The 23,521-nt window shown below is 45.0% G+C and overlaps 2 protein-coding genes across 4 annotated transcripts in view; one reads left to right on the top strand and one right to left on the bottom strand.

Annotated features, from left to right (window-relative positions):
* Nucleotides 1-18,393, top strand: part of vwde (von Willebrand factor D and EGF domains) — a 36,359-nt gene extending 17,966 nt beyond the window's left edge. The window contains exons 3-31 of one of the 3 annotated variants that reach the window (XM_071397629.1): nt 652-883; nt 1,339-1,404; nt 2,139-2,371; nt 2,812-2,901; nt 3,080-3,230; nt 3,452-3,669; nt 4,399-4,472; nt 4,617-4,890; nt 5,226-5,428; nt 5,787-6,655; nt 6,874-7,010; nt 7,196-7,360; nt 7,714-7,818; nt 8,680-8,794; nt 9,345-9,607; nt 10,096-10,315; nt 10,634-10,768; nt 10,992-11,171; nt 11,441-11,746; nt 15,122-15,217; nt 15,381-15,476; nt 15,724-15,819; nt 15,973-16,068; nt 16,182-16,277; nt 16,449-16,544; nt 16,740-16,835; nt 16,958-17,053; nt 17,174-17,271; nt 17,348-18,393. In XM_071397629.1, the coding sequence (XP_071253730.1) occupies nt 652-883; nt 1,339-1,404; nt 2,139-2,371; nt 2,812-2,901; nt 3,080-3,230; nt 3,452-3,669; nt 4,399-4,472; nt 4,617-4,890; nt 5,226-5,428; nt 5,787-6,655; nt 6,874-7,010; nt 7,196-7,360; nt 7,714-7,818; nt 8,680-8,794; nt 9,345-9,607; nt 10,096-10,315; nt 10,634-10,768; nt 10,992-11,171; nt 11,441-11,746; nt 15,122-15,217; nt 15,381-15,476; nt 15,724-15,819; nt 15,973-16,068; nt 16,182-16,277; nt 16,449-16,544; nt 16,740-16,835; nt 16,958-17,053; nt 17,174-17,271; nt 17,348-17,362 (4,917 nt within the window). In that variant the 3' untranslated portion in view covers nt 17,363-18,393. Of the gene's footprint in view, nt 1-651; nt 884-1,338; nt 1,405-2,138; nt 2,372-2,811; nt 2,902-3,079; nt 3,231-3,451; nt 3,670-4,398; nt 4,473-4,616; nt 4,891-5,225; nt 5,429-5,786; nt 6,656-6,873; nt 7,011-7,195; nt 7,361-7,713; nt 7,819-8,679; nt 8,795-9,344; nt 9,608-10,095; nt 10,316-10,633; nt 10,769-10,907; nt 11,172-11,440; nt 11,747-15,121; nt 15,218-15,380; nt 15,477-15,723; nt 15,820-15,972; nt 16,069-16,181; nt 16,278-16,448; nt 16,545-16,739; nt 16,836-16,957; nt 17,054-17,173; nt 17,272-17,347 lie in introns of all 3 variants that reach the window. The other 2 variants (XM_071397628.1, XM_071397630.1) reach the window with 2 other exon arrangements.
* Nucleotides 18,394-18,585: 192 nt separating this feature from the next.
* Nucleotides 18,586-20,980, bottom strand: LOC139573780 (wnt inhibitory factor 1-like). The gene is made up of 5 exons (XM_071397631.1): nt 20,591-20,980; nt 20,302-20,397; nt 19,938-20,042; nt 19,556-19,651; nt 18,586-18,925 (listed from the first exon to the last, which is right to left on the bottom strand). Exons 1-5 carry the CDS (start codon nt 20,829-20,831, stop codon nt 18,816-18,818), a joined length of 648 nt encoding a protein of 215 aa, XP_071253732.1. The 5' UTR covers nt 20,832-20,980; the 3' UTR covers nt 18,586-18,815.
* Nucleotides 20,981-23,521: the final 2,541 nt, after the last annotated feature.

Genomic DNA, 23,521 nt, shown 5'->3' with positions numbered 1-23,521 from the left:
TGAGTAGCCAAGTCATTGCAATGGTAACATGAGTGCTAGTCTTGCCCTTTGAAGTGAACATAGGCTCTTTGTTCCGAGGACCCTGGGATGGTATCAGCATTAAGCACAGGACCAAAGAGAGCGAGAGACAGGAGAGCGATATTAGAGACACAGGAGAGAGACAAGAGAGACAGACGAGAGACAAGAGAGACAGGAGAGAGACGGGGAGACAGGAGAGAGACGGGGAGACAGAGTTAGAGAGAGAGAGAGACAAGTTTAGAAAGAGAGAGAGACAGGGTTAGAGAGAGACATGGTTAGACAGAGAGAGAGAGAGAGAGATAGAGAGAGAAAGATGTTCCTCATTTTCCCTGGGCTGCCCGCTGTGCTGCAGACTGAAGGATCCATCAGAGGTGTCAGCTTCCTCTTCTTCCCAGGGCATTGTCATGTGTCATATTGCAGTTGTTGCCTGCAAAGTGTCGCCCTACCAATCATTACCCATGTGGTTGTATTATTTCCACCCAGTATAAACTAGCCTGGTCCCAGACATATTTGTGCTGTCTTGCTTATTATCACATTGAGTGACTAGAAGTTTGCAAGACAGCGCAAACAGATCTGGAACCAGGCTAAAGTAGTCTTATTCTGTTCTCCATTGTCTTTATCTGTGTCCACCAGGTGAACCACTGTGGGACCCAGGCCCCAGTCTGGCTGTCTCTGGGGGAGGGCGAGAGCCTTCCGCGGCCCCTGGAAGTGACGCATCTGACGGCCTGTGCCACCTGGCAGTTCTTCCTCAGCAGCAGTAAGGACTGCTGCCTGTTCCGCATCCCTGTCACCGTGCGCAACTGTGGAGACTTCTACGTCTACCTGCTCCAGCCCACCCAGGGTTGCATGGGCTACTGCGCACAGGGTACAGCAGCTGTTTACGATAGTCTGTTTAGGTGGAGGCAATGAGGAGCTCCATATGCTATGAAATTGAGGCTGCATTGTTTTTTTCTTCTTCAATGGGCAAAAACGTAGCGCAATGGTCTTCACCGCCAAAATGTCATAAAAGGCAATTCATCCACAAACACAAATATAATTGTATAAATGAACGTGTTTTCATTAATTTTATGATATAATCGTCAAGCCCATTCAAAAGATTAGGGCTGACCTCGGAAGTACAGTACGATGTAGTGCTGCATCACTTTCATAGCGTAAAGGTGACATGATACAACTGTAAAAACGCTAAAGAATTAGCACTAACCACATGTAACTCATTAAACTGTTATGTATGTGCTTGTGACTCAGACCTCTGTAGTGTTAACTGTTAAGACCACCACTGTTAATTGTCTGTTAATTGTCCTGCTATCATTCACCATGTAGAGATGTCAGACTCTGCGGCGGTGGTGTGTGGTCCTGACGAGGTGGAGGTTGATGGAGCGTGTAAAGGTGAGTGAGCTCTCTGCCTCCTGACTGTGTGTTGTCTGGCTCTATAGGAGGCCCTTCTTAAAGTCAGACACCACAACAATCCGCATCAGAATTGCCATGCGGTGTGGAATGCAGCGCAACAGGCCCCTCACAGGTCCTCTTAATGAGCTAAGCATGTGTGTCCTGCCTCCCTCGCCCCGTCTCCATGACGACATCTCTCGGCGAGGTCGTGAATTATCCCCCTGCCGGTTTTAGTGCGAAGGAGGAGGGGGGCTGGGGACATAGGTGGATGGTTTAATTAACTTTTATTCACACAAGAGACGTTATCAAGTTGGAAGGGATACTATAAATAGGAGAAGGTACCTACCATTTAGGTACCTACTCTTTTGGTTTGTTATGGTTGACCCCTTTCCCTGATTAGAGTTACAGAAATAGACCAAAATGTTGGGACCCACCGGAAAGCAGTAGCTGATGACTGGATCTTTGCCTGAAATATAGATTTTGATTACTTGATGGGTCACAGGACAAAAACATTCAGCCAAGCTTCTATTATAACACAATCATCTCATATCACCCAAATACTGTATACATTATTACCTGCTTTGTTCATGTTACATGTTCAGTAGGAAGAAAACTGTGTGAAACTACCCATTTTGTCCAATAAGACATTTTGTCTAATTTTGTCCAATAAAATATGTTGCTAAACATTTTGCTTCGGTGTACCCTACTGAACACGACTCCGTTATCCCTTCCAGCCAAACAGCCTCCTTCTCCAGCAGTACCTGTGATAGTAGCAGAGCTCTCTGGGAGCATCGTCTACCTGAAGTGCAGCTTCGAGGGCCATAGCGTGAACAGCTCCCTAGGCTATGTGGTTGCCTGGTCTCGCCTCTCCCCCCAAGGCATCAAAGAAGAACTGAAACAAGAGACTACTGTCCAAACCGTTGCCTTCATCGAGCTGGACGGGATCAACCTCCGACTGGGGGACAAGGTGGGTAGAAGTTACCCCTAACCACTGACGCAGGGTCAGATATTTTTCCTCTCTCTAATGGTTAAGGTTAAGATCGGGGGTGGTGTCATTTGATCCGAGACTTGTGGTTACGGGTAGCTTCTACTTCGCTTGTAAAACAGTCAAACGCCCAAAATAATGCTAGCTTCCGAGCTCTCTCTCAAAACTGAAGTGAATTTCTTTTACAAGTGAGGATATAGAGCAATCGAGCTGACCGTGTTGAAAACCTGTTGAAAACCATCAAAGTTATACAGTATATTGTCGTGTCATCCTTTTATGAAACTCTTGTCAGACATGTTGTTTTGTTTTCCTGTGGTATCATGTATATTACCTGGCTTCAACTATAAAGGCTTTTCTACATCCTGAACTGTAGCCTCTCTCTTCCTCTTGATCGGCTGTGGCTGTCCTTCCCTCTCTGTCAGATTTACTGCAGTTGCTCCAGTTTTTTTCTGGACTCGCCGGACATCCAGGGAACCCCAGCGGAGAGCGAAGAGTTCTTCGCCGGGATCAGGGTAAGTCAAAGAGATAGAGAACACTATTTCAAGGATTTGGTGTTTGAGTGTGTGTAAGTTGTGTGTGCGTGCATGCCTGTCTGTCTGTCTGTCTCTCTGGGTCTGGGTTTGTATGTCTCCTTTTTGTTTTAAATAGTCACTGGTTAATCAGAATTTCTCTTGTGATTTGTCTCTGCAGTTGAGACCAGAGGTGACTACTGTGTCTGAGGATGGGAAGGACTATGAGTTGACTGTGGAGAGTACCATCCCTGTCCCCTGCCCTGGCAGTGCCTCCTCCTCCACCAAAGAGCAGTGTACTCTCTCCTTACACCTGAGTACAAGCAATCAAGGTAAAGGCTTCGTAAGTAATCCTGCATACTCACAGTATCACCACAGTAAAGTTTTATTCTTCAAAATGTAGTATTCTTAATAACTGATTTTGGCAATACGTTTGATTTCCATAGCGTCTTAATTCTCCAGTGACAACGCATATTGACATGTTGGTATCCCTACGAAATAGACAAAAACAAAGCCAATGACAACAACCATTAAATGATCTATTCCTCCGTAGGAGACGATCTGCTGGGTCCAGACGTGGTGTTGTCGTCGTGCCGGGTGGATCTCTCCCAGAGCCTGGGGTGTCGTAACGGGGTGTGTAGCCAGGCCCTGGTTCACCTCAGCGCGGTCACAGACTTCCTCAGGGACGGGGACAGGACAACACAGATCTTTGTCAAACCCATCGTCACATCCAACTTCCTCTGGAGCGGCTACACACCACAGAGTGTGCAGGTACTGGAACTGGAAAAAATACCCTTGTGATGGGTTGGGAGGAGAGTGACGGTTGTCATTAGCCTGGTCCCAGATCTGTTTGTGCTGTCTTACCAACTCCTATGGTCATTGTCACACTGTTTGCCATAAAACTTTGCAAGACAGCATAAACAGATCTGGGACCAGTCTAGGTTGTTAACAGATCTGGGTGTAACGTATATGCTGGGAGTCAGGAAACAGGTGCAGATGGTGAGTTTAATAAAGAACCGATACAGATGAACAAACATGAGGCACGTACTGAACGTTAGAGAAAACAATAACACCTAGTGTCTGAAGACAACTGAGGGCTAAATAAAGAGGGAGTAATCAAGGAGGGAATGACGACCAGGTGTGCGTATTGATGGGGAACAGGTGTGCGTAATAAGGAAGCCAGGACCGGAGGTTAGTAAACTGACAAAGTCGAGCACCGGAGGGAGCAGGATTAGGCGAGACACCAGCCTATGTTGTTAACAGATCTGGGACCAGTCTAGGTTGTTACACTTAACTCACTCAATGCACAATATACGATGATGCTGTATACACTGTATAGTGTACATTTGCTCACTGCAACAGTGCCCATACACAAACTGTAAGTTGCCAACACACTCATATAAGCCTGCACTGTATACACTTTATTTTCTCATCTAGATAGCTGAAAGTGAAAATTAAATAAATAATATCTGATATGTGATATTTTCTCTGTGTTTTCAGATCACAGTGACAGATGTTCCCTCTGCATACTGCTACTCTTTCACTGATCCTCACATCATCACGTTTGATGGCAGGTACTTCAGTCACTCCTTTATAGTCAGCATAAATGATAGATGCAGTCAAGGCAATGTTAGCCTGCAAATATGATAACAATCACAAGAATACACATTACCGTAACTGATACTGTAGTGTAATGCATTTCATGCATTTCCTTTCAGGCAGTATGACAACTATCAGATCGGGACGTTTGTGTTGTACAAGAGCACACGGCAGCCGTTCGAGGTCCATGTGCGCCAGTGGGAGTGTGGGAGCGTTGTCCACGGCGCCTCGTGCATGTGCGGCTTCGTGGCGAGAGACGGCAGTGACGTCATAGCCTTCGACATGTGCAACGGAGAGCTGGGGCACACCAGGCCGCACCTGTCGGTGAAGAACAGGGATGTGGGCAAGAGCGGCATCCGCATCACTGAGTCTTACCAAGGACGCAAAGTCACAGTGAGTGAATAAATAAATAAAGTGTAACATTAAAAATTGAATTCAATTAAAGTTGTCTTCCGATGAGTTGGTGGTGTCAGGAAAAAGAAAAGGTCACAGAGTTGAAGCCCACGCCTACAAGTAGTAGTCATTAGCCAATAGGGTGTTGAGAAAGGCAGTGTAAACTTACAGTGCAAAGTCGGTATTCAATTGTTTATGCTAATTATGATATGACACAGACTGTGATGATATAGCGACGCACTGGAAAGCAGAAAATCATTTAGTTGTAATGGAATAGAGCAAAATCAAATGAAATACAACAGAATACAATAGGATCTAATCCCCTTTCTGTCTAGATGACCTTCTCGTCTGGGGCGTTTGTGCGTGCCGATGTGTCTGACTGGGGCATGAGTCTGACCCTGAGGGCCCCCAGCTCTGACTGGAGCCAAACCCAGGGCCTGTGTGGGACGTATGACGGACAGACCCACAATGACCTCCACACAGCAGGGGGCGCAGTGCTGGACAACGAAGACGTAGCAGCCTTCATCTCTGAATGGAAGTTAGTCTGATGCCAAGTCTCAAATCAACCTCTAGCTCCTAACGCTATGGAGTTTGCAGATCTGAAGAAGATATGTGGTGATGGTTCTAACCAGCCTATCAGTGATTGCACTGCAGCTTTCATTGTAATTCCTATGCCTATACAGTTTCTTTAGATCTGCAAAGCGGGAGCGGGCTTTTGTCCCATTCCAAGTGCAACAACCAAGTCTGGACCTGAGACTGTTCTTTTAAACGATGGATATTAATCATTTTGAACATTTTACATGAGCTCTTTCTGCTGTGGTTGTGTTACGTTATTATTTGTTGAATGTATTTCCGTCGAGATCCTAACTGATAAGGATGTATTTCTCTTCTGGCAGACTCCCTCCTGGTGGCAGCTTGTTTGACACCGTTCCATCCTATCAGAGCACCTCAAACCCTCGCAGGTACTGTAACTGTGAAGAGGAGTCCCGCCCCACGTCCCCGCGAACCAGGTCTCAGCCAATCCATGGCTCCGACTCCTCCTGTTCTCACCACGTCAACGTGAGACTCCACAGTATCATCCCCACTCTGGATGTCACTGCCGAATACATCAACTCAGTAGAGCTGTTCAAAGGCCACCACGACCACCTCTCAGGAAACTCCAAAGAGCATGGCCGGGCCGAGGACACCGCCGCCCAGCCTGTAGAGAGAGGCTCTACTCTAACAGGCTCCAGCCATGGAGCCAACAACCAGAGGAGCCGTGGAAGGCGCCAGTCCTACCAGTTCCTCCCCGACACGCCCTACCAGAGCCTGAGCCAGTCCGACCTGGAGGGCTTCACCTACTTCTTCCCAGAGGACCACGAGCTGACGGCCCGGACCGAGTCCTCCCCTCCCCCCACCTGGCCCACCCTGTCTGGGCTGACACAGCTCCAGGCCAGGGTTCAGTGCCAGCGGGCCGTGGCTAACTCCAGCGTGGCTCTGGGCTGCGGCCAGCTCTTAGGCCCGGCCATAGTGAGCCAGGCGGTGGCTATGTGCGTCAGCGACCTCCAGCTAAAGGACGACCAGACCTGGGTGGGCGCCACTCTGCCTCTGCTTGAGAACGAGTGTGAGAGGAGGCTAGTGGAGGAGAGGGGGAGAGAGGTAGAGCACCAGGACATGCTGTCCTTCCTCAAGTGTCCTAATCTATGCAATGGGAATGGGCAGTGCTCCGAGTGGGGGTGTGTGTGCTTCCCCGGGTTCGGCTCCTACGACTGCAGTGTTATCTCTGGTAAGAAGAGGGGAGGGTTGGATCTGTAACACACATCTAAGTCAATCATACATATTGTAAGTCAACACTAGACCAGGGTTTAGCTCATAGTTAGTTCATCAAAATGAAAGACATATCACAGTAATTTACTAATCCTAGTGAAATTATATTTTTTAAACCTGCTAACATTTTTTGCTTCTCATTTCTGTCTGTTTCTGGTGTCATTTGGGATGGTGAAGACCAGACTCCAGAGATCACAGAGCTGGAGAACGAGGGACTGTGTGATGTCAGACAGAGTGACTGCTCCACTGTACAGGTCTTTGGACAAGGCTTCAAAGACTCCTATGAACTCAAGTGTGAATTTTTGAAGGAAAAGGTACCATACTACATCACACACACATACACACTGACACACACACACACACACACACACACACACACACACACACACACACACACACACACACACACACACACACCTCCATGTTTGTGATATTAATTTCTGTAGCACAGTACTTCTGACCCAAGTGTCCCCACCTGTCTCTGTCTGCGTGTGTCCAGTTTGTGGATGGTGAGTGGACCCTGGACGAACCTCAGTTTACCCTGGCTACCTTCCTGGATGTGTCAGGTCTGGAGTGTCAGCTCCCCCTGGAGTACAGACAAGCCATTGCAGGCCTGGACCTGGATACGGCCACCGACAGACCCCTCGCTCGCTGGCAGATCAAAGTTAGTGGAACAACACTATGCAGCACATCGCAGTAATGTTTATACCGTTTCTAACCAGGATCCAGTCTTAAGCTGTTACCCAAAAGGTCCCAACCCACCAATGGGTCCAGACTCATTTGTGAATGGGCAAATCCCCCATAAAATACAGCTGGGTAAGAGAGCCCTAAACAATAGTACTGTTTGCAGCAGGGCAAGGTTCTGGCCTAGTGTTGTAATATGGTTTGTTTGCACACCTACCAGATGTTTTCAAGATGGTGCAACCTAGACAAGATACCCGTACTTATTGTAGTAGCTTCTGTAAATGTTTATTACCAGTAGTCACTGATAATAAGTCATTAATGTTGTCTTGGCAGGTGTCCAACGACGGCTACGGCTACAGCAACGCCAAGATCCTGACCCTGTTCGATGGAGCCTGTCAGATCTGCACACTCAATGCTGACGTTCTCTGTACCTCCAGGGTGGGTTTCTCTTGGGTTTTTTCTCAGGGTTTTAATTGTATCAACGTTTCTGGTAGCATGATCAGAATGTGTTGTTTAATGATTCGAATCTGACTTTAAATGATTCAATACTTGTAACTAAGGTAACTTTCCCCCCCTTTTTTCATGTACTTGTTCCTTGTGTTTTCCAAGTTGATTGAGAACATGTTCTCAGCCTGAGGATGCATGAATCAGCTTTTTGTAGTTTGGGTTCTTTTTCAGCCACTAACATTCAACAGATACTGTACATTATGTTGTGGGACATTCAACAGATGTTCAAGCTAGCTCAAATTTCAGGCCCCTTTCCCACCAGGAAAAACCAGCACATGGGCCCGGACCCTCTTAAAACTAACTGTGAGTGTAGCACATGGGGATGTGTGAAACGTACTCCTCAGCCCGAAGCGTCTTACCAGTCTGCGCCACACAAAAAGCTAGCTATGTGGCGCAAGTAGAGACACTTCAGGCTGAGGAGTACGTTTCACACATCCCCATGTGCTATATGAGCACCACTCCTCCTAGTTATGCGTGCCAAACAGTTTCTTCTGAAGAACTCAAACAGAACATTTATCACCCAAACGAAAAGTGGCCAATGCTCTGATTGATTATCTCTCTGGCATCTCTTAACACAGGAAACAATTAGGTGTTTTAGCCCAATCCACATGTACAGTGTGATTGTCAAGGTTCACTTGTGTGTATATGCAGTAAGACATTGCCAGCCCTTGTTCTCTTGTTGGCCCGAAAAGTGTTCCTGGTTCCTATTTCAATGGCAAGAACAGATGTTTTTATCTTTTCTAAAAGGCAGACAGATACATGCCAATTTTGTTACTGTGTATCAATCCCCAGGAGAAAACATGCAACATTGACAGTGTGTGTTATGGAGAGGGAGACCTCAATCCCAGCAGCCCTTGCCTGATATGCCGACCAGACTCCTCCAAATACACATGGTCCATCGCTGAGAGTAAGTACAATGTCCTCTTACTTATAACGTACTTTTACTCTACAACTGCTGTTTACATTATACAACAGCATCTCTATACAAATTCATACCACGCAAACTGAAAGGTGTTTGCTGCCACCCACTACCGACGACAGCACACAGTCACAGAGAACACATATGGCTGCATGGTCTCTGCAATATGTCTACAGCTCAGCGTTGGCCATGCTATAGAGAACAAGGTGTTATTGGGGTCAGACTCATTATAGTAACATCAGGACTCTGGGTACTGTAATTGTGGTTGACTCAATGTGTTCTTTGTGCTGTGTTTTGATTTGAGTGCTTATACAAAATGAGGCCAAATCACTCCAGATCAATCAGAGTAAATTATAGAAATGAATACAACTGGTTCAAATTAGGAATAGAACAATTTACAAAGATAGATAAACATATCAATAAACAAGTTGAAATAAAGGGAAAATGATTGTATATTTTGTACCTCAGATAATGATATGGACTTTAATGATGAAATTATTAACGTTATTACTAAATATTACTATTCTGCTCCTGGAAGAGAATGAGCCACCAGTATTTCAGTCGGCCCAGGGGCGTCTGCAGACGTTCCAGGGAGAGAACTTTGTGTACCAGCTGCAGGCTCAGGACCCAGAAGGCTCTGTGGTGCTGTTCACTCTGGAGTCAGGCCCCAGTGACGCCTCCCTTTCCCCCACTGGCCTGCTCATCTGGAAGGCTACTGACACTGCTGCCGCCTCCTCCAAGCAGACGTTTCAGTTCACTATCAAAGACGATTGTAGTGCTGAGACGCTTGCCTCTGTACAGGTAGGTTTCAGAAGATGAGAACACTGTTGAATAAGGATGTTCCCAAAATAAGAAACTTGGGATGCGAATTCCTTGACTTGATTCTGTTAACTCTGTGAATGGGGATTCCTAGAGATTTCCCTTGATTGTCAGCTTTTCTGTCTACCGCAAGAGGGAGCTCTAGATGTACAATCCTTATTGTCCAGCCTGCCGCTGTACTAGTCTTTCTGCTTCTGTTGCTTTGGTATGTCTGTTAGCAAGACATTCAAAACTAAAATGCTCACGGATTGTCAATCATTCTTCCTCATGCTTATATGTCCATTTCAAAGTGCTTGCTAATTAAACTAAAGCTCTACTAACACTTCCCACTCCTTTGTTTGTTTGTGTGTGTGTGTGTGTGTGTGTGTGTGTGTGTGTGTGTGTGTGTGTGTGTGTGTGTGTGTGTGTGTGTGTGTGTGTGTGTGTGTGTGTGTGTGTGTGTGTGTGTGTGTGTGTGTGTGTGTGTCCAGGTCTCTCTGCGGCCCTGTGACTGTCTGAACGGAGCTTCCTGTGTTACAAACATCAACCTCCCCTCTAGCAGCGGGGAGTACCTATGTGTCTGTCCCGCTGGCTTCACAGGGGACAGGTGTGAGGAGGACATAGACGACTGTAAACCCAACCCCTGCCGTCTGGTCAAGTGTATAGACGGACCCAACTCTTTCTCCTGCATCTGTCCCCCCGGAATGACAGGTACTGTACATGACAGAAATAGAATTACAACACACACTGTACGTTGTACATACTGTCCATGCTAATACTGCAGCTCATTTGTGGGTCTCGCATGCTTTTATGACTCTGAGAACTTACTTTGAATCATTCAGTTAGGAAGCTGTGCTTTGACATTCTATGAACCATACTCCTTATGACCACTCTTTTAGTGTTTGGATACAAGCATTGCCAGATTTCCTTATCTGGTTCAGTGAATTTAGATTTTGATGTTTTGTTAGTAGATTACAATCTGTGTGTGTGGAAGGCTGAGTTTTCATTCATGTTGTTTTTGTGTTCCAGGTCATACCTGTAGAGAGGATGTGGATGAATGTGCCGCAGAGCCGTGCTTCCCTGGCGTGGGCTGCAAAAACACACTGGGCTCATTCACCTGTGGCTCCTGTCCAGAGGGTTACACTGGGGACGGGAAGAGCTGCAGTGGGTCCAACTCTCCCCCTCTCCCTGTCTCTGTTTCTCTCTCTTTCTCTACACATATCCTCTCACCTCCACCCCTCATTATTTTATCAATATATTTCTATTGACTGTGAATAATTATATTCTACCTCTTCTCCTGTAGTTAAATCGGAGCCGTCCAGTGGTAAGGGTGATGACTATGAGCCTATTCATAGAGTGACCGTGCCTGTACCCGCTGTACCCACAGGAGGTCACCAGGGTTCTGGCACGGTTAAACCATCAAGCCAGGCCCCCTGCTCCAGACAGCCATGCTACCCAGGGGTGCAGTGCTTCGAGAGCAAACACGTGTCAGTAGGGTACATCTGTGGACCCTGTCCACCTGGGCTCCATGGCAACGGACACACCTGTAGTAGAAGCACCACAACAGGTGAGAAGGGTCGCCTGATCACTTAGCTGATGATTCAAGGGGTTTGGGTGTTTATTATAAGGTTATTAAATATCTGGGCTTATATGGGCTTATTTCATAGTTTTATAGCTGGCTCATAGCTGGCTCCTAGCAAAGATAACTGTATGCCAGTATTATTTAGCTAGGTCTTCAGGGTTAGTTGATAGAGGCGATTGAGTTATAATAGCTCTATACAAATCCCATTTGAGTTCCTTTTCAAGCTCTATCCTCTAACTTCCAGTGTTTTACAGGACATAGGCCAGTTACCACCAACAGAGAAGATGGACGTCCCCAAGTGACGGAAGACTCTATTAGCCCCCAGGACCAAACTATCACCAGAGTCCCCACCCCCACCAATCACAACCGAGGTCAGAGCAGCAAGGTGGACCTGACTCCTGACCTCAGCCACGGGGTCAGGTCGGGGTCATCGTCTCCCATAGTGACCTGTGCGGACTCGCCCTGCTTCTCCGGTGTGCCCTGCGAGCCCACTGTCTCAGGCTCCTTCAAGTGTGGCCGCTGCCCATATCGTTACACTGGAGATGGGGTCACCTGCAAAGGTTAGCGGTTAGCACTCTTGTTGTCTGTTTTTCATTCATATGGTCTTTGTTATTTTTTCATATCTTTTTAACATTCAAATCCTTACATGAACGTACAGTGCCTTGCAAAAGTATTCATCCCCCTTGGTGTTTTTCCTATTTTGTTGCATTACAACCTGTAATTTAAATTGATTTTTATTTGGATTTCATGTAATGGACATACACAAAATAGTCCATATTGGTGAAGTGAAATGAAAAATATAACATGTTTTTAAAAAATTCTACAAAATAAAAAACGGAAAAGTGGTGCGTGCATATGTATTCACCCCCTTTGCTATGAAGCCCCTAAATAAGATCTGGTGCAACCAATTACCTTCAGAAGTCACATAATTAGTTAAATAAAGTCCATGTGTGTGTAATCTAAGTGTCACATGATCTGTCACATGATCTCAGTATATACAGTTGAAGTCGGAAGTTTACATACACTTTAGCCAAACACATTTAAACTCAGTTTTTCACGTTTCCTGACATTTAATCCAAGTAAAAATTCCCTGTCTTAGGTCAGTTAGGATCACCACTGTGTTTAAAGAATGTGAAATGTCAGAATATTAGTAGAGAGAATGATTTATTTCAGCTTTTATTTCACATCACATTCCCAGTGGGTCAGAAGTTTACATACAATCAATTAGTATTTTGTTGCATTGCCTTTAAATTGTTTAACTTGGGTCAAACGTTTCGGGTAGCCTTCCACAAGCTTCCCACAATAAATTGGGTGAATTCTGGCCCATTCCTCCTGACAGAGCTGGTGTAACTGAGTCAGGTTTGTAGGCCTTTCTAAAGGATTGAGGTCAGGGCTTTGTGATGATCACTCCAATACCTTGACTTTGTTGTCCTTAAGCCATTTTGCCACAACATTGGAAGTATGCTTGGGGTCATTTTCCATTTGGAAGACCCATTTGTGACCAAGCTTTAACTTCCTGACTGATGTCTTGAGATGTTGCTTCAATATATCCACATCATTTTCCTCCTCATGATGCCATCTATTTTGTGAAGTGTACCAGTCCCTCCTGCAACAAAACACCCCCACAACATGATGCTGCCACCCCCGTGCTTCACGGTTGGGATGGTGTTCTTCGGCTTGCAAGCATCCCCCTTTTTCCTCCTAACATAACGATGGTCATTATGGCCAAACAGTTCTATTTTTGTTTCATCAGACCAGAGGACGTTTCTCCAAAAAGTACGATCTTTGTCCCCATGTGCAGTTGCAAACCGTAGTCTGGCTTTTTTTATGGCGGTTTTGGAGCAGTGGCTTCTTCCTTGCTGAGCGACCTTTCAGGTTATGTCAATATAGGACTCGTTATACTGTGGATATAGATACATTTGTACCTGTTTCCTCCAGCATCTTCACAAGGTCCTTTGCTGTTGTTCTGGGATTGATTTTCACTTTTCGCACCAAAGTACGTTCGTCTCTAGGAGACAGAACGCGTCTCCTTCCTGAGCGGTGTGACAGCTGCGTGGTCCCATGGTGTTTATACTTGTGTACTATTGTTTGTACAGATGAACGTGGTACCATCAGGCGTTTGGAAATTGCTCCCAAGGATGAACCAGACTTGTGGAGGTCTACAATTTTTTTCTGAGGTCTTGGCTGATTTCTTTTGATTTTCCCACGATGTCAAGCAAAGAGGCACTGAGTTTGAAGGTAGGCCTTGAAATACATCCACAGGTACACCTCCAATTGACTCAAATGATGTAAATTAGCCTATCAGAAGCTTCTAAAGCCATGACATCATTTTCTGGAATTTTCCAAGCTGTTTAAAGGCACAGTCAACTTAGTGTATGTAAACTTCTGACCCACTGGAATTGTGATATAAGTGAAGTAATCTGTCTGTTAACAATTGTTGGAAAAATTACTTGTGTCATGCACAAAGTAGATGTTCTAACCGACTTGCCAAACTATAGTTTGTTAACAACAAATGTGTGGAGTGGTTGAAAAACGAGTTTTAATGACTCCAACCTAAGTGTATGTAAACGTCCGACTTCAACTGTATATACCTGTTCTGAAATGTCCCAGAGTCTGCAACACCACTAAGCAAGGGGCACCACCAAGCAAGCAGCACCATGAAGACCAAGGAGCTCTCGAAACAGGTCAGGGACGAAGTTGAGGAGAAGTACAGATCAGGGTTGAGTTATAAAAAAATATCAGAAACTTTGAACATCCCACGGAACACCATTAAATCCATTATTCAAAAATGGAAAGAATATGGCACCACAACAAACCTGCCAAGAGAGGGCCGCCCATCAAAACTCACAGACTAGGCAAGGAGGGCATTAATCAGAGAGGCAACAAAGAGACCAAAGATAACCCTGAAGCAGCTGCAAAGCTCCACAGCGGAGATTGGAGTATCTGTCCATAGGACCACTTTAAGCCCTACACTCCACAGAGCTGGGCTTTACGGAAGAGTGGCCAGAAAAAAAACATTGCTTAAAGAAAAAAATAAGCAAACACGTTATGGTGTTTGCCAAAAGGCATGTGGGAGACTCCCCAAACATATGGAAGAAGGTACTCTGGTCAGATGAGACTAAAATGTTGCTTTTTGACTATCAAGGAAAACGCTATGTCTGGCGCAAACCCAACACCTCTCATTACCCCGAGAACACCATTCCCACAGTGAAGGATGGTGGTGGCAGCATCATGCTGTGGGGATGTTTTTCTTCGGCGGGGACTGGGAAACTGGTCAGAATTGAAGGAATGATTGATGACGCTAAATACAGGGAAATTCTTGAGGGAAACCTGTTTCAGTCTTCCAGAGATTTAAGACTGGGACGGCGGTTCACCTTCCAGCAGGACAATGACCCTAAGCATACTGCTAAAGCAACACTCGAGTGGTTTAAGGGGAAACATTTAAATGTCTTGGAATGGCCTAGTCAAAGCCCAGACCTCAATCCAATTGAGAATCTGTGGTATGACTTAAAGATTGCTGTACACCAGCGGAACCCATCCAACTTGAAGGAGCTGGAGCAGTTTTGCCTTGAAGAATGGGCAAAATTCCCAGTGGCTAGATGTGCCAAGCTTATAGAGACATACCCCAAGAGACTTGCAGCTGTAATTGCTGCCAAAGGTGGCTCTACAAAGTATTGACTTTGGGGGGGTGAATAGTTATGCATGCTCAAGTTTTCCGTTTTTTTGTCTTATTTCGTTTGTTTCGCAAGAAAAAATATTTTACATCTTCAAAGTGGTAGGCATGTTGTGTAAATCAAATGATACAAACCCCCCCAAAATCTATTTTAACTCCAGGTTGTAAGGCAACAAAATAGGAAAAATACCAAGGGGGTGAATACTTTCGCAAGGCACTGTATACTGTAGGTTCCATTGAAACTGTTTGTGGTGTTTTCCAGCTGTGTGCCGGTATCCATGTGTAAGGAATATGGAGTGCTCTCTACCCAATACCTGCACTTGTAAAGAAGGCTATACCGGATATAACTGCCACATAGGTGGGAACAACAGTCAGGGTTGGACGAGACAGCTGAGTTTCTATTCTTATGGCTCTTTATGAGAGTTACAAAGTAACTTCTGCAAAAATGTCTGTAAATTAGAATAAGTTGTTTTCAGTTACACATAGAAGTTGTAAATTCTATTAACCTTCTACCTTCTCAGCTGTCTGCCGACCGGACTGCAAGAACCAGGGGAAGTGTGTCAACCCAGATGTGTGTGTCTGTCCCATGGGCTACAGCGGGCCAACATGTGAGGAAGGTAAACATATCATCCCACACATACTTGAACTCTAACTATGTACTCTATATCCTGGCCCCAAATCTGTTTGTGCTAACTTGCCAGCTCATTGTCACTCATTGTGTGGCTTGACAATGACGTAATATGAGTTGGTAAGATAGCACAAACAGATCTGGGTACAGGCTATATGTTCTCCATTGTAAATATTGTATATATTCTCCTTTTCTTACTGGATGCTCTGTACACCCCTTGGTTGCTGTGTTTGTAGCTAACTGTGAGCCATCTTGCCAGCATGGAGGAACATGTCTGGTCAGGAATCTCTGCACCTGTCCTTACGGTTACGTGGGACCAAGATGTGAAATCAGTGAGAGATAATTCAATCCATATGACCCTTTCTGGCATATATCATGTTTCCCTACAATTATCGAAACCAGTCTGATTCCTAAAAAAATGTAATGTGTGTATAGGGGTTAGGAGTTGTCGTGTGTTAACTGTGTCTATGTGTGTCTCTGTTCAGTGGTGTGCAACAGGCACTGTGAAAACGGAGGGGAGTGTATTTCTCCCGATGTGTGTAAGTGCAAGTCTGGCTGGTACGGACCAACATGTAACTCAGGTAACGCCAATCAACACCACATGTTTCTACTTAGAAGCCCATGACGAATATATCTCTTTTCGACAACAGTATGTTTAGCTATGGGCTAAATATTCCATTGTCTTCACCTCTAGCTGTCTGCAATCCAGTGTGTTTGAATGGTGGGACTTGTGTCAAACCCCACATCTGCGCCTGTCCCAGTGGCTTCTATGGCTCCCAATGTCAGATTGGTAAGAATAGGTGTCACACTGACAATCAATAACCTCAATTGATTATGACACATTCTACTGTTCCCCTATTAGCGATTGATCCGTCAATTTGCACAGAAGTCCATTGCATGGTGGTACTGTGGTTTAGTGAGGTATAACTGTAGCTGTGTCACTGTGTGCCGTGCACTCCAGCTGTGTGCAGTCATCCCTGTAAGAACGGAGGTCAGTGTATGAGGAACAACGTGTGCTCCTGCCCCGGGGGCTACACAGGGAAGCGGTGTCAGAAGAGTAAGAGCCACTGCCACCCAACACAACCAAACACCCCACATCACTGTCTATCCATGTAGTATTAAATGGTTATAGGCCCTATACCAACGTAAATACATGTGAAATTACCTAATTGTAATAACCCTGTAGCAAGCTAGTATGTACATGCAGTTATGTTAATTGAGCCAAAAATGCATGTTGCATTGTGTCTTTCAGGTGTGTGCGACCCCATGTGCATGAACAAGGGGAAGTGTGTGGGGCCCAACTCCTGCTCCTGTGCTTCAGCGTGGAGGGGAAAGAGGTGTAACATTCGTGAGTGACAACATAATGTGCAACCACTGTTAACCTGAACCTGTCACCATGTAAAGATGCCTTTACAATGCTAAGCAACTCTGTGTGTGTGCGTGTGTTTGTGTGCGTGTGTGTGTATTTAGCCGTGTGCCTGCAGAAGTGTAAGAACGGTGGTGAGTGTGTGGGACCCAACACCTGCCACTGTTCCACAGGATGGGAAGGCCTACAGTGTCAGTCTGGTGAGTCTTTCTCTCATTCAATATGATATATTGCTGCCAAGTTTCAATACATAGCTATATACTTTTATCCTGTACTTAAATTGAGTTCTATACTATTTCCTCCTTCTGCCTGATGGACAGCCATCTGTAAGCAGAGATGCCTCAACGGGGGAAGGTGTGTCCTGCCCAACTTCTGCCACTGCCGCAACGGGTACACTGGCGTCACCTGTGGGTTAAAGGTGAGCATTGGGCCACAGTTGTTTTTTTTTATTGTTGGGAGATTATGTACTGTAAAATCTCTTTGCTCTTTTGTAGGCCGCTCTTGCATAAGGGAAATGACTGAAGATGCAGAAGTTTTACAAAATACACAACGCAAGTGGAGAGTCCTTATTAGGCAGTGTGTGATCGTGGAGTGTGTGTGTGTGCTTGTGTGTGTGTGTGTATCTTTGTACATTAACAGGGGGACTGGATATATTGCACGTATCTAATTGTCCCTGTTTTGTTACTACCTCAATGCTCAAGGTAGCACATTGATGTAAAGCCCTTGCATAAGAAATGTAAGCATAAACAATGCATAATACTGTCTTAAACACTGCATAGCAATTCAGAAATGTTTATGCCAATCGTGTTGATGTCTCAAAAGCTACGTTTACACAGGCAGCCCAAGTCTGATCTTTTTCCACGAGTTGGTCTTTTGACCAATCAGATCAGCTCGTTTGACAATAATTGGGCAAAATATCAGAAATGTGCTGCCTGTGTAAACGCAACCTAACTATGTCATCTAACATAGACATTAATTCATGTATTTTAATGCATACAAATGTGTTTTATAGTCCTTATCCAAGGCTTTTATACAAAAGTGTTACTGCACACAGTATTATGTTGGAGTAAGAGAAGAGAATCAGATGAAAAACTAGTTGATGGTTTATTGAAAAACAATCTGGCTTTATAAGATATTAATACCCACTTTTCTTTTTGTTTTGTTGTTCCTTGTTATTGATTTGACCAAAGTTTTTTCAGCTCTGGTTTATTGTGGTACAGAAAGTTTTTGTTGTTGTTGTCTAAGCTGTTGTGCACTGTTTCATACTTAATATGTATTGAGAAATAACACCATTCTTCTTTATACATCACACCTGCCTTGGAAATGTTATTAGCTTGTTTGATATTTAGGGCCACTTGTCTGCAATTGTTTTGTAACTGTTGACGAGATCTGTTGTAAGTATCAATTCAGATATACTTGATCAATTTTGTACATTATACTGTACATAGGTCAAAACATTTGTTATTTTAACATTTACACTGTTAAAATATGCGTGTTGTAAATCACACATATGGAAACAAAATAAAAAGTTATTGTGTCATTTGCTTTAAGTAACACGTTGAAATGGTTGAAATGCAATTCAGTAAGGGATGGACGTACACTTTTGTAACAGTTTAGTTATACTATTAATTGGCTACAGTATATTGTTAGTAAAAGCAGTTCGCTAAGTGTTGTTTTACTGTAAAACATCTGACTGCATGATAAGAAATTATTTCAAAAGAAAATAACAATAAACCTTTTATCCACATTTTATTCATTATATAGCACAAACCCAAAATTGTATAGTAGATATTAAGTTAACAGTCAAATGTTATTGTTAACACAAAAATCTGTGGTTCTTTATAAAAAAAAATAACATTTTTACAAAAGGCAGAGAGACGATATCTAAAGCACCAGATTTGGAATGAATACGTTTCTACATGACCTCTGACTGGTCCTCTTTGACCTCTGACCCCTAAAGGGTTAAAACACCTTCCTCTCCTCACAGTGTGGTCCAGAGTAAGGAGGGCGACAGCGGCACGAATCGGGAGACAAACACTTGCCTCCATTCAGACAGGGCCGGTGACACACAGCTGCAAGATAGAGAGAGACGGAGGGAGGGGGAAATGAGAAAAAGAGATGTTACATTAAGAAAGAGAGGAAGGAGGGCTCACTATGTAGTCTCGTGGCCTCTTCACATCTGGGGAAAGACAGCTCTGAGAACAAAATCTCAAAACAGTAATTTTCAACAGGTATCTCATATTGACAGGTTTCTCACTCAGTAGATTCTTTCAGGATAAATGACAGTCAGATTTATACTTGTTATTATTTAGCATGCCTGATTAACTTCTCTGCTATCTATTGTTTGACCCAAGTGTGTCAGTGTGTTAAAAATGAACACACTTAACACACATCCAGAACAGATCAGTGATTAGGCTCCAGTTATGGGTTATACATTTATTTGGCCTGTTGCCTGTATCTGTGTAAGTGTGTCTGCAAGTGTGTGCATAATTTACCATGTTTGTGTGTCTGTTGGGGTCAGAGTAAGAAAGTGCATGTCTGAAAATGTGTATAGTGTATGTTGGTTGTGTGCCAAATATATGAGAGTGTATAAGAGTGAACTGTGTATGATTCTCACGTTTTACATTACATTTTGTAATTTAGCAGATGTTCGTATCCAGAGCGACTCACAGTTAGTGCATTCATCTTAAGATCTCACTCACCAGTGTGGCAGGCTCCACCCAGCCAGCCCTCTGGACAGCTGCAGATTCCTGGGGCCACACAGCTGCCCCCGTTCCTGCACCCCTGGGGACAGATCGCTGGGGAAACATCGCAACAACGCATTCTCAACATTCTGGGAACCAATAAATCGCCATTATACCTTTGGCCATGTGAAGCGTTTTCGTTGTCCCATTCGGTCGTAATTGAATCAACTATTCTTTATTGTTTTAGTATGTGTGAAGGCATCTTAGCATTTCAATGAAGTTGTCAGAGGGTTCCGGAGAGGATTAATATGCTACTGTTGATTAATAGGCCAGCTGAGCAACCAGTCTCACTGCTGGTTTCACCTCTGTGTGGATTAGGCTAATTAGGAGGTAAACAAACCCTCTTGGCATTTGGAGCCAGTCCAGCTGGAGGGACAGATGCACTTGGCCACTCCGTTCACAGCGATGCAGTCGCCACCGTTCCAGCATCCACTATCACATTTCACTGGAAAAGATAGACATAAAATCAAATCATCCACTTAGCTCTCCATGTCCATGTTCATAACCTATACTATAGTACTAAGACTTAACTCCCCACCCTTTTCAAACCACACTATCTCTAAATAAAACATATTAGGTTACTTTTACTAGCCTACTGTAGTTACCAATAAATAAATATTATTACAATATTTCATCAGATTTTTAAGATTAACCAAGAACCAACATACTGTATATCTAAAAGGTTAACAGAATTAGATAAGTACCTTTATGACAATATTTTCCTCCAAATCCAGAAGGACATCTGCATTTTCCAGGGCGAAGGCACTCTCCTCCATTCTTACATTTGGGATAGCAGTTAGCTGTTCAAACCAACAGACAATATATTCATCAGCACTCACCCAGTAACTCATGCAACTTTTGCATCACATGTTGTGATGAAAAAATATATGATATACATATTTCATATACTCTCCAATGCATCACTTTTCTTTTCTAGTTTGGCTATTTTGTTTACTGCCTCCTTTCTAGGTAAATATAAAGTTGTAACATCACCATACTGGCAGGTCTCTCCCTCATAGCCACGAGAACAGAAGCAGGTGTTGTTTCGGATGCAGATGCCAGCATGTTGGCACGGAGGGTCGCACGTCGCTTTGAGGTCAAAAACAAAGGGCACCGCCACCCCTCGCGGAGCGTCCGAGCGCGCAAAGCAGATGCCCACAAGCGCAACCAAGCAGGCCAGCAGCGCGACGTTCATCTTTATCGACGCAGGAAAGCAGCAGCGAGCGAGCACCATCCTCTTCACTTTGTGGACAATGGGAACTGGGGTTGAAACGAAGTTCTTCGAACAATGACACCTCAAGGTTTCTCTCCACGTCGCCCCCACTGATGGACAGAGATACTACAGCAGATGTTAGTCAGTCGAGAGAAAGGATATGGAGAGGACGGGACCTATGTGAAGCTTGCCACAATGTCGATTAACAACAATAGTGGAATTTGCGGTTTGGCTTTCAAATAAAAGTCCCTCATTGAAAGTGACGCAAACGGATAGAAATAGTGGTTTTCGTGACATATTTGAACTAGCTAATGATAATAAAAGGTTGGATTATAAAATTATTGCATTGGGGGCATACATACACAACATGGCCAAAAGTATGTGGACACCTGTCCGTCAGACATCTCATTCCAAGATCATGGGCATTAATATGGAGTTGGTCCCCTTTTGCTGCTATAGATGGACAATTCCAATGGACGAAAGTGGGCATCCGCCAAACCCAGATTTGTCCTCGGACTGCCAGATAGTGAAGCATGATTCATCATTCCAGGGAACGCATTTCCACTGCTCCAGAGTCCAGTGGTGGCGAGCTTTACACCACTCTAGCCGACGTGTGGCATTGCGCATGGTGATCTTGCGGCTGTTCGACTATGGAAACCCATTTCATGAAGCTCCCGACGAACAGTTATTGTGCTGACGTTGCTTCCAGATACAGTTTGGAACTCGGTAGGTAGTGAGAACAGACGATTTTTACGTTCTACGCGCTTCAGCACTCAGCGGTCCCGTTCTGTGAGTTTGTGTGGCCTACAACTTTGTGGCCGAGCCGTTGTTTCTCCTAGACGTTTCCACTTCACAATAACATCACTTACAGTTGACCGGGGCAGCTCTAGCAGGGCAGAAATTGGACGAACTGACTTGTTGGAAAGGTGGCATCCTGTGACGGTGCCACGTTGAAAGTCACTGAGCTCTTCAGTATGGGCCATTCTACTGCCAATGTTTGTCTATGGAGACTGCATGGCTGAGTAATCAATTTTATACACCTGGCAGCAACGGGTGTGGCTGAAATAGCCAAATCCACTCATTTGAAAGGGTGTCCAAATTATTTTGGCCAGGTAGTGTATATGCACTGTACAGCCTTACCTATGGTGTGCACCTATGAAATGGGGTATTTGCCTACTCAGTGACACCCGCAACAAAACTGTGTAGAGTTGGCAAATATTAGCTTCATAGCTCTCATCACAGGACTTTGACTGTGGCAAATCTCCTCCCCATTTCATGGGTGCACACTTCATAGGTAAGACTATACAGTTCAATATGAATGTTCAATACGCACAAGAGATTGGCTGGGGAGGGGATTTGCCATGGTCAAAGTCCTGCAATAAGAGCTATGACGCTAATATGTTTGACTCCAACAACATCATCAAGTTTGCTGATGACACAACGGTGGTAGAACTGATCACCGACGACAATGAAGCAGCCTGTAGGAACGAGAACAGAGACCTGGTAGTGTGGTGCCAGGACAACAACCTCTCCCTCAACATCAGCAAGACAAAGGAGCTGATCGTGGACTACAGGAAATGGAGGGGCGAGCACGCGCCCATCCACATCGATGGGGCTGTAGTGGAGCGGGTCAAGAGCTTCAAGTTCCTCTGCGTCCACGTCACTAAGGAATTAACATGATCCACACACACCCACACATTTGTGAAGAGGGCAGAACAAGAGGCTGAAAAGATTTGGTATGGGCCCTCAGATCCTCAAAAAGTTGTATAGCTGCACCATTGAGAGAATCTTGATTGGCTGCATCACCGCTTGGTACGTCAACTGCAATGCAAGGCACTACAAAGGGTGGTGTAGTACGGACCTCAATACCAGGCGGTGTCAGGAGAAGGCCCAAAGAATTGTCAAAGACTCCAGCCACTAAAGTAATAAAGGCTCTGGAGCAACGAACCGCCCTTGCTGTCTCTGCCTGGCCGGTTCCCCTCTCTCCACTGGGATTCTCTGCCTCTAACCCTATTACAGGGGCTGAGTCACTGGCTTACTGGTGCTCTTCCATGCCGTCCCTATGAGGGGTGAATCACTTGAGTGGGTTGAGTCGCTGACGTGGTCTTCCTGTCTGGGTTGGTGCCCCCCCTTGGGTTGTGCCGTGGCGGAGATCTTTGTGGGCTATACTCGGCCTTGTCTCAGGATGGTAAGTTGGTGGTTGAAGATATCCCTCTAGTGGTGTGGGGGCTGTGCTTTGGCAAAGTGGGTGGGGTTATATCCTGCCTGTTTGGCCCTGTATCATCGGACGGGGCCACAATGTCTCCCGACCCCTCCTGTCTCAGCCTCCAGTATTTATGCTGCAATAGTTTGTGTCGGGAGGCTAGGATCAGTCTGTTATATCTGGAGTATTTCTCCTGTCTTATCCGGTGTCCTGTGTGAAATTAAGTATGCTCTCTCTAATTATCTCTTTCTCTCTTTCTTTCTTTCTTTCTTTCTCTCTCTCGGAGGACCTGAGCCCTAGGACCATGCCTCAGGACTACCTAGCATGATGACTCCTTGCTGTCCCCAGTCCACCTGGCCATGCTGCTGCTCCAGTTTCAACTGTTCTGCCTGCGGCTATGGAACCCTGACCTGTTCACCGGATGTGCTACCTGTCCCAGACCTGATGTTTTCAACTCTCTAGAGACAGTAGGAGCGGTAGAGACAGGGGCGAAAATCTGATATCAACC

This window comes from Salvelinus alpinus, chromosome 4 (genome assembly GCF_045679555.1).
Source record: "Salvelinus alpinus chromosome 4, SLU_Salpinus.1, whole genome shotgun sequence".
NCBI lineage: Eukaryota > Metazoa > Chordata > Actinopteri > Salmoniformes > Salmonidae > Salvelinus > Salvelinus alpinus.
Note: the sequence above shows the minus strand (reverse complement) of the source record. Positions and strands in the feature narration are given on the sequence as shown.

What these genes read in the sequence shown, in the direction of transcription:
- LOC139573780 (XM_071397631.1), bottom strand. Translation starts at nt 20,831, where the DNA reads ATGGTGCTCGCTCGCTGCTGCTTTCCTGCGTCGATAAAGATGAACGTC. An exon ending in GGGAGAGACCTGCCAGTATG is followed by an intron (nt 20,398 to 20,590) that starts GTGATGTTACAA and finishes TGGTTTGAACAG; the next exon opens with CTAACTGCTATCCCAAATGT. An exon ending in TGGCTCCAAATGCCAAGAGG is followed by an intron (nt 19,652 to 19,937) that starts GTTTGTTTACCT and finishes ATGTTTCCCCAG; the next exon opens with CGATCTGTCCCCAGGGGTGC.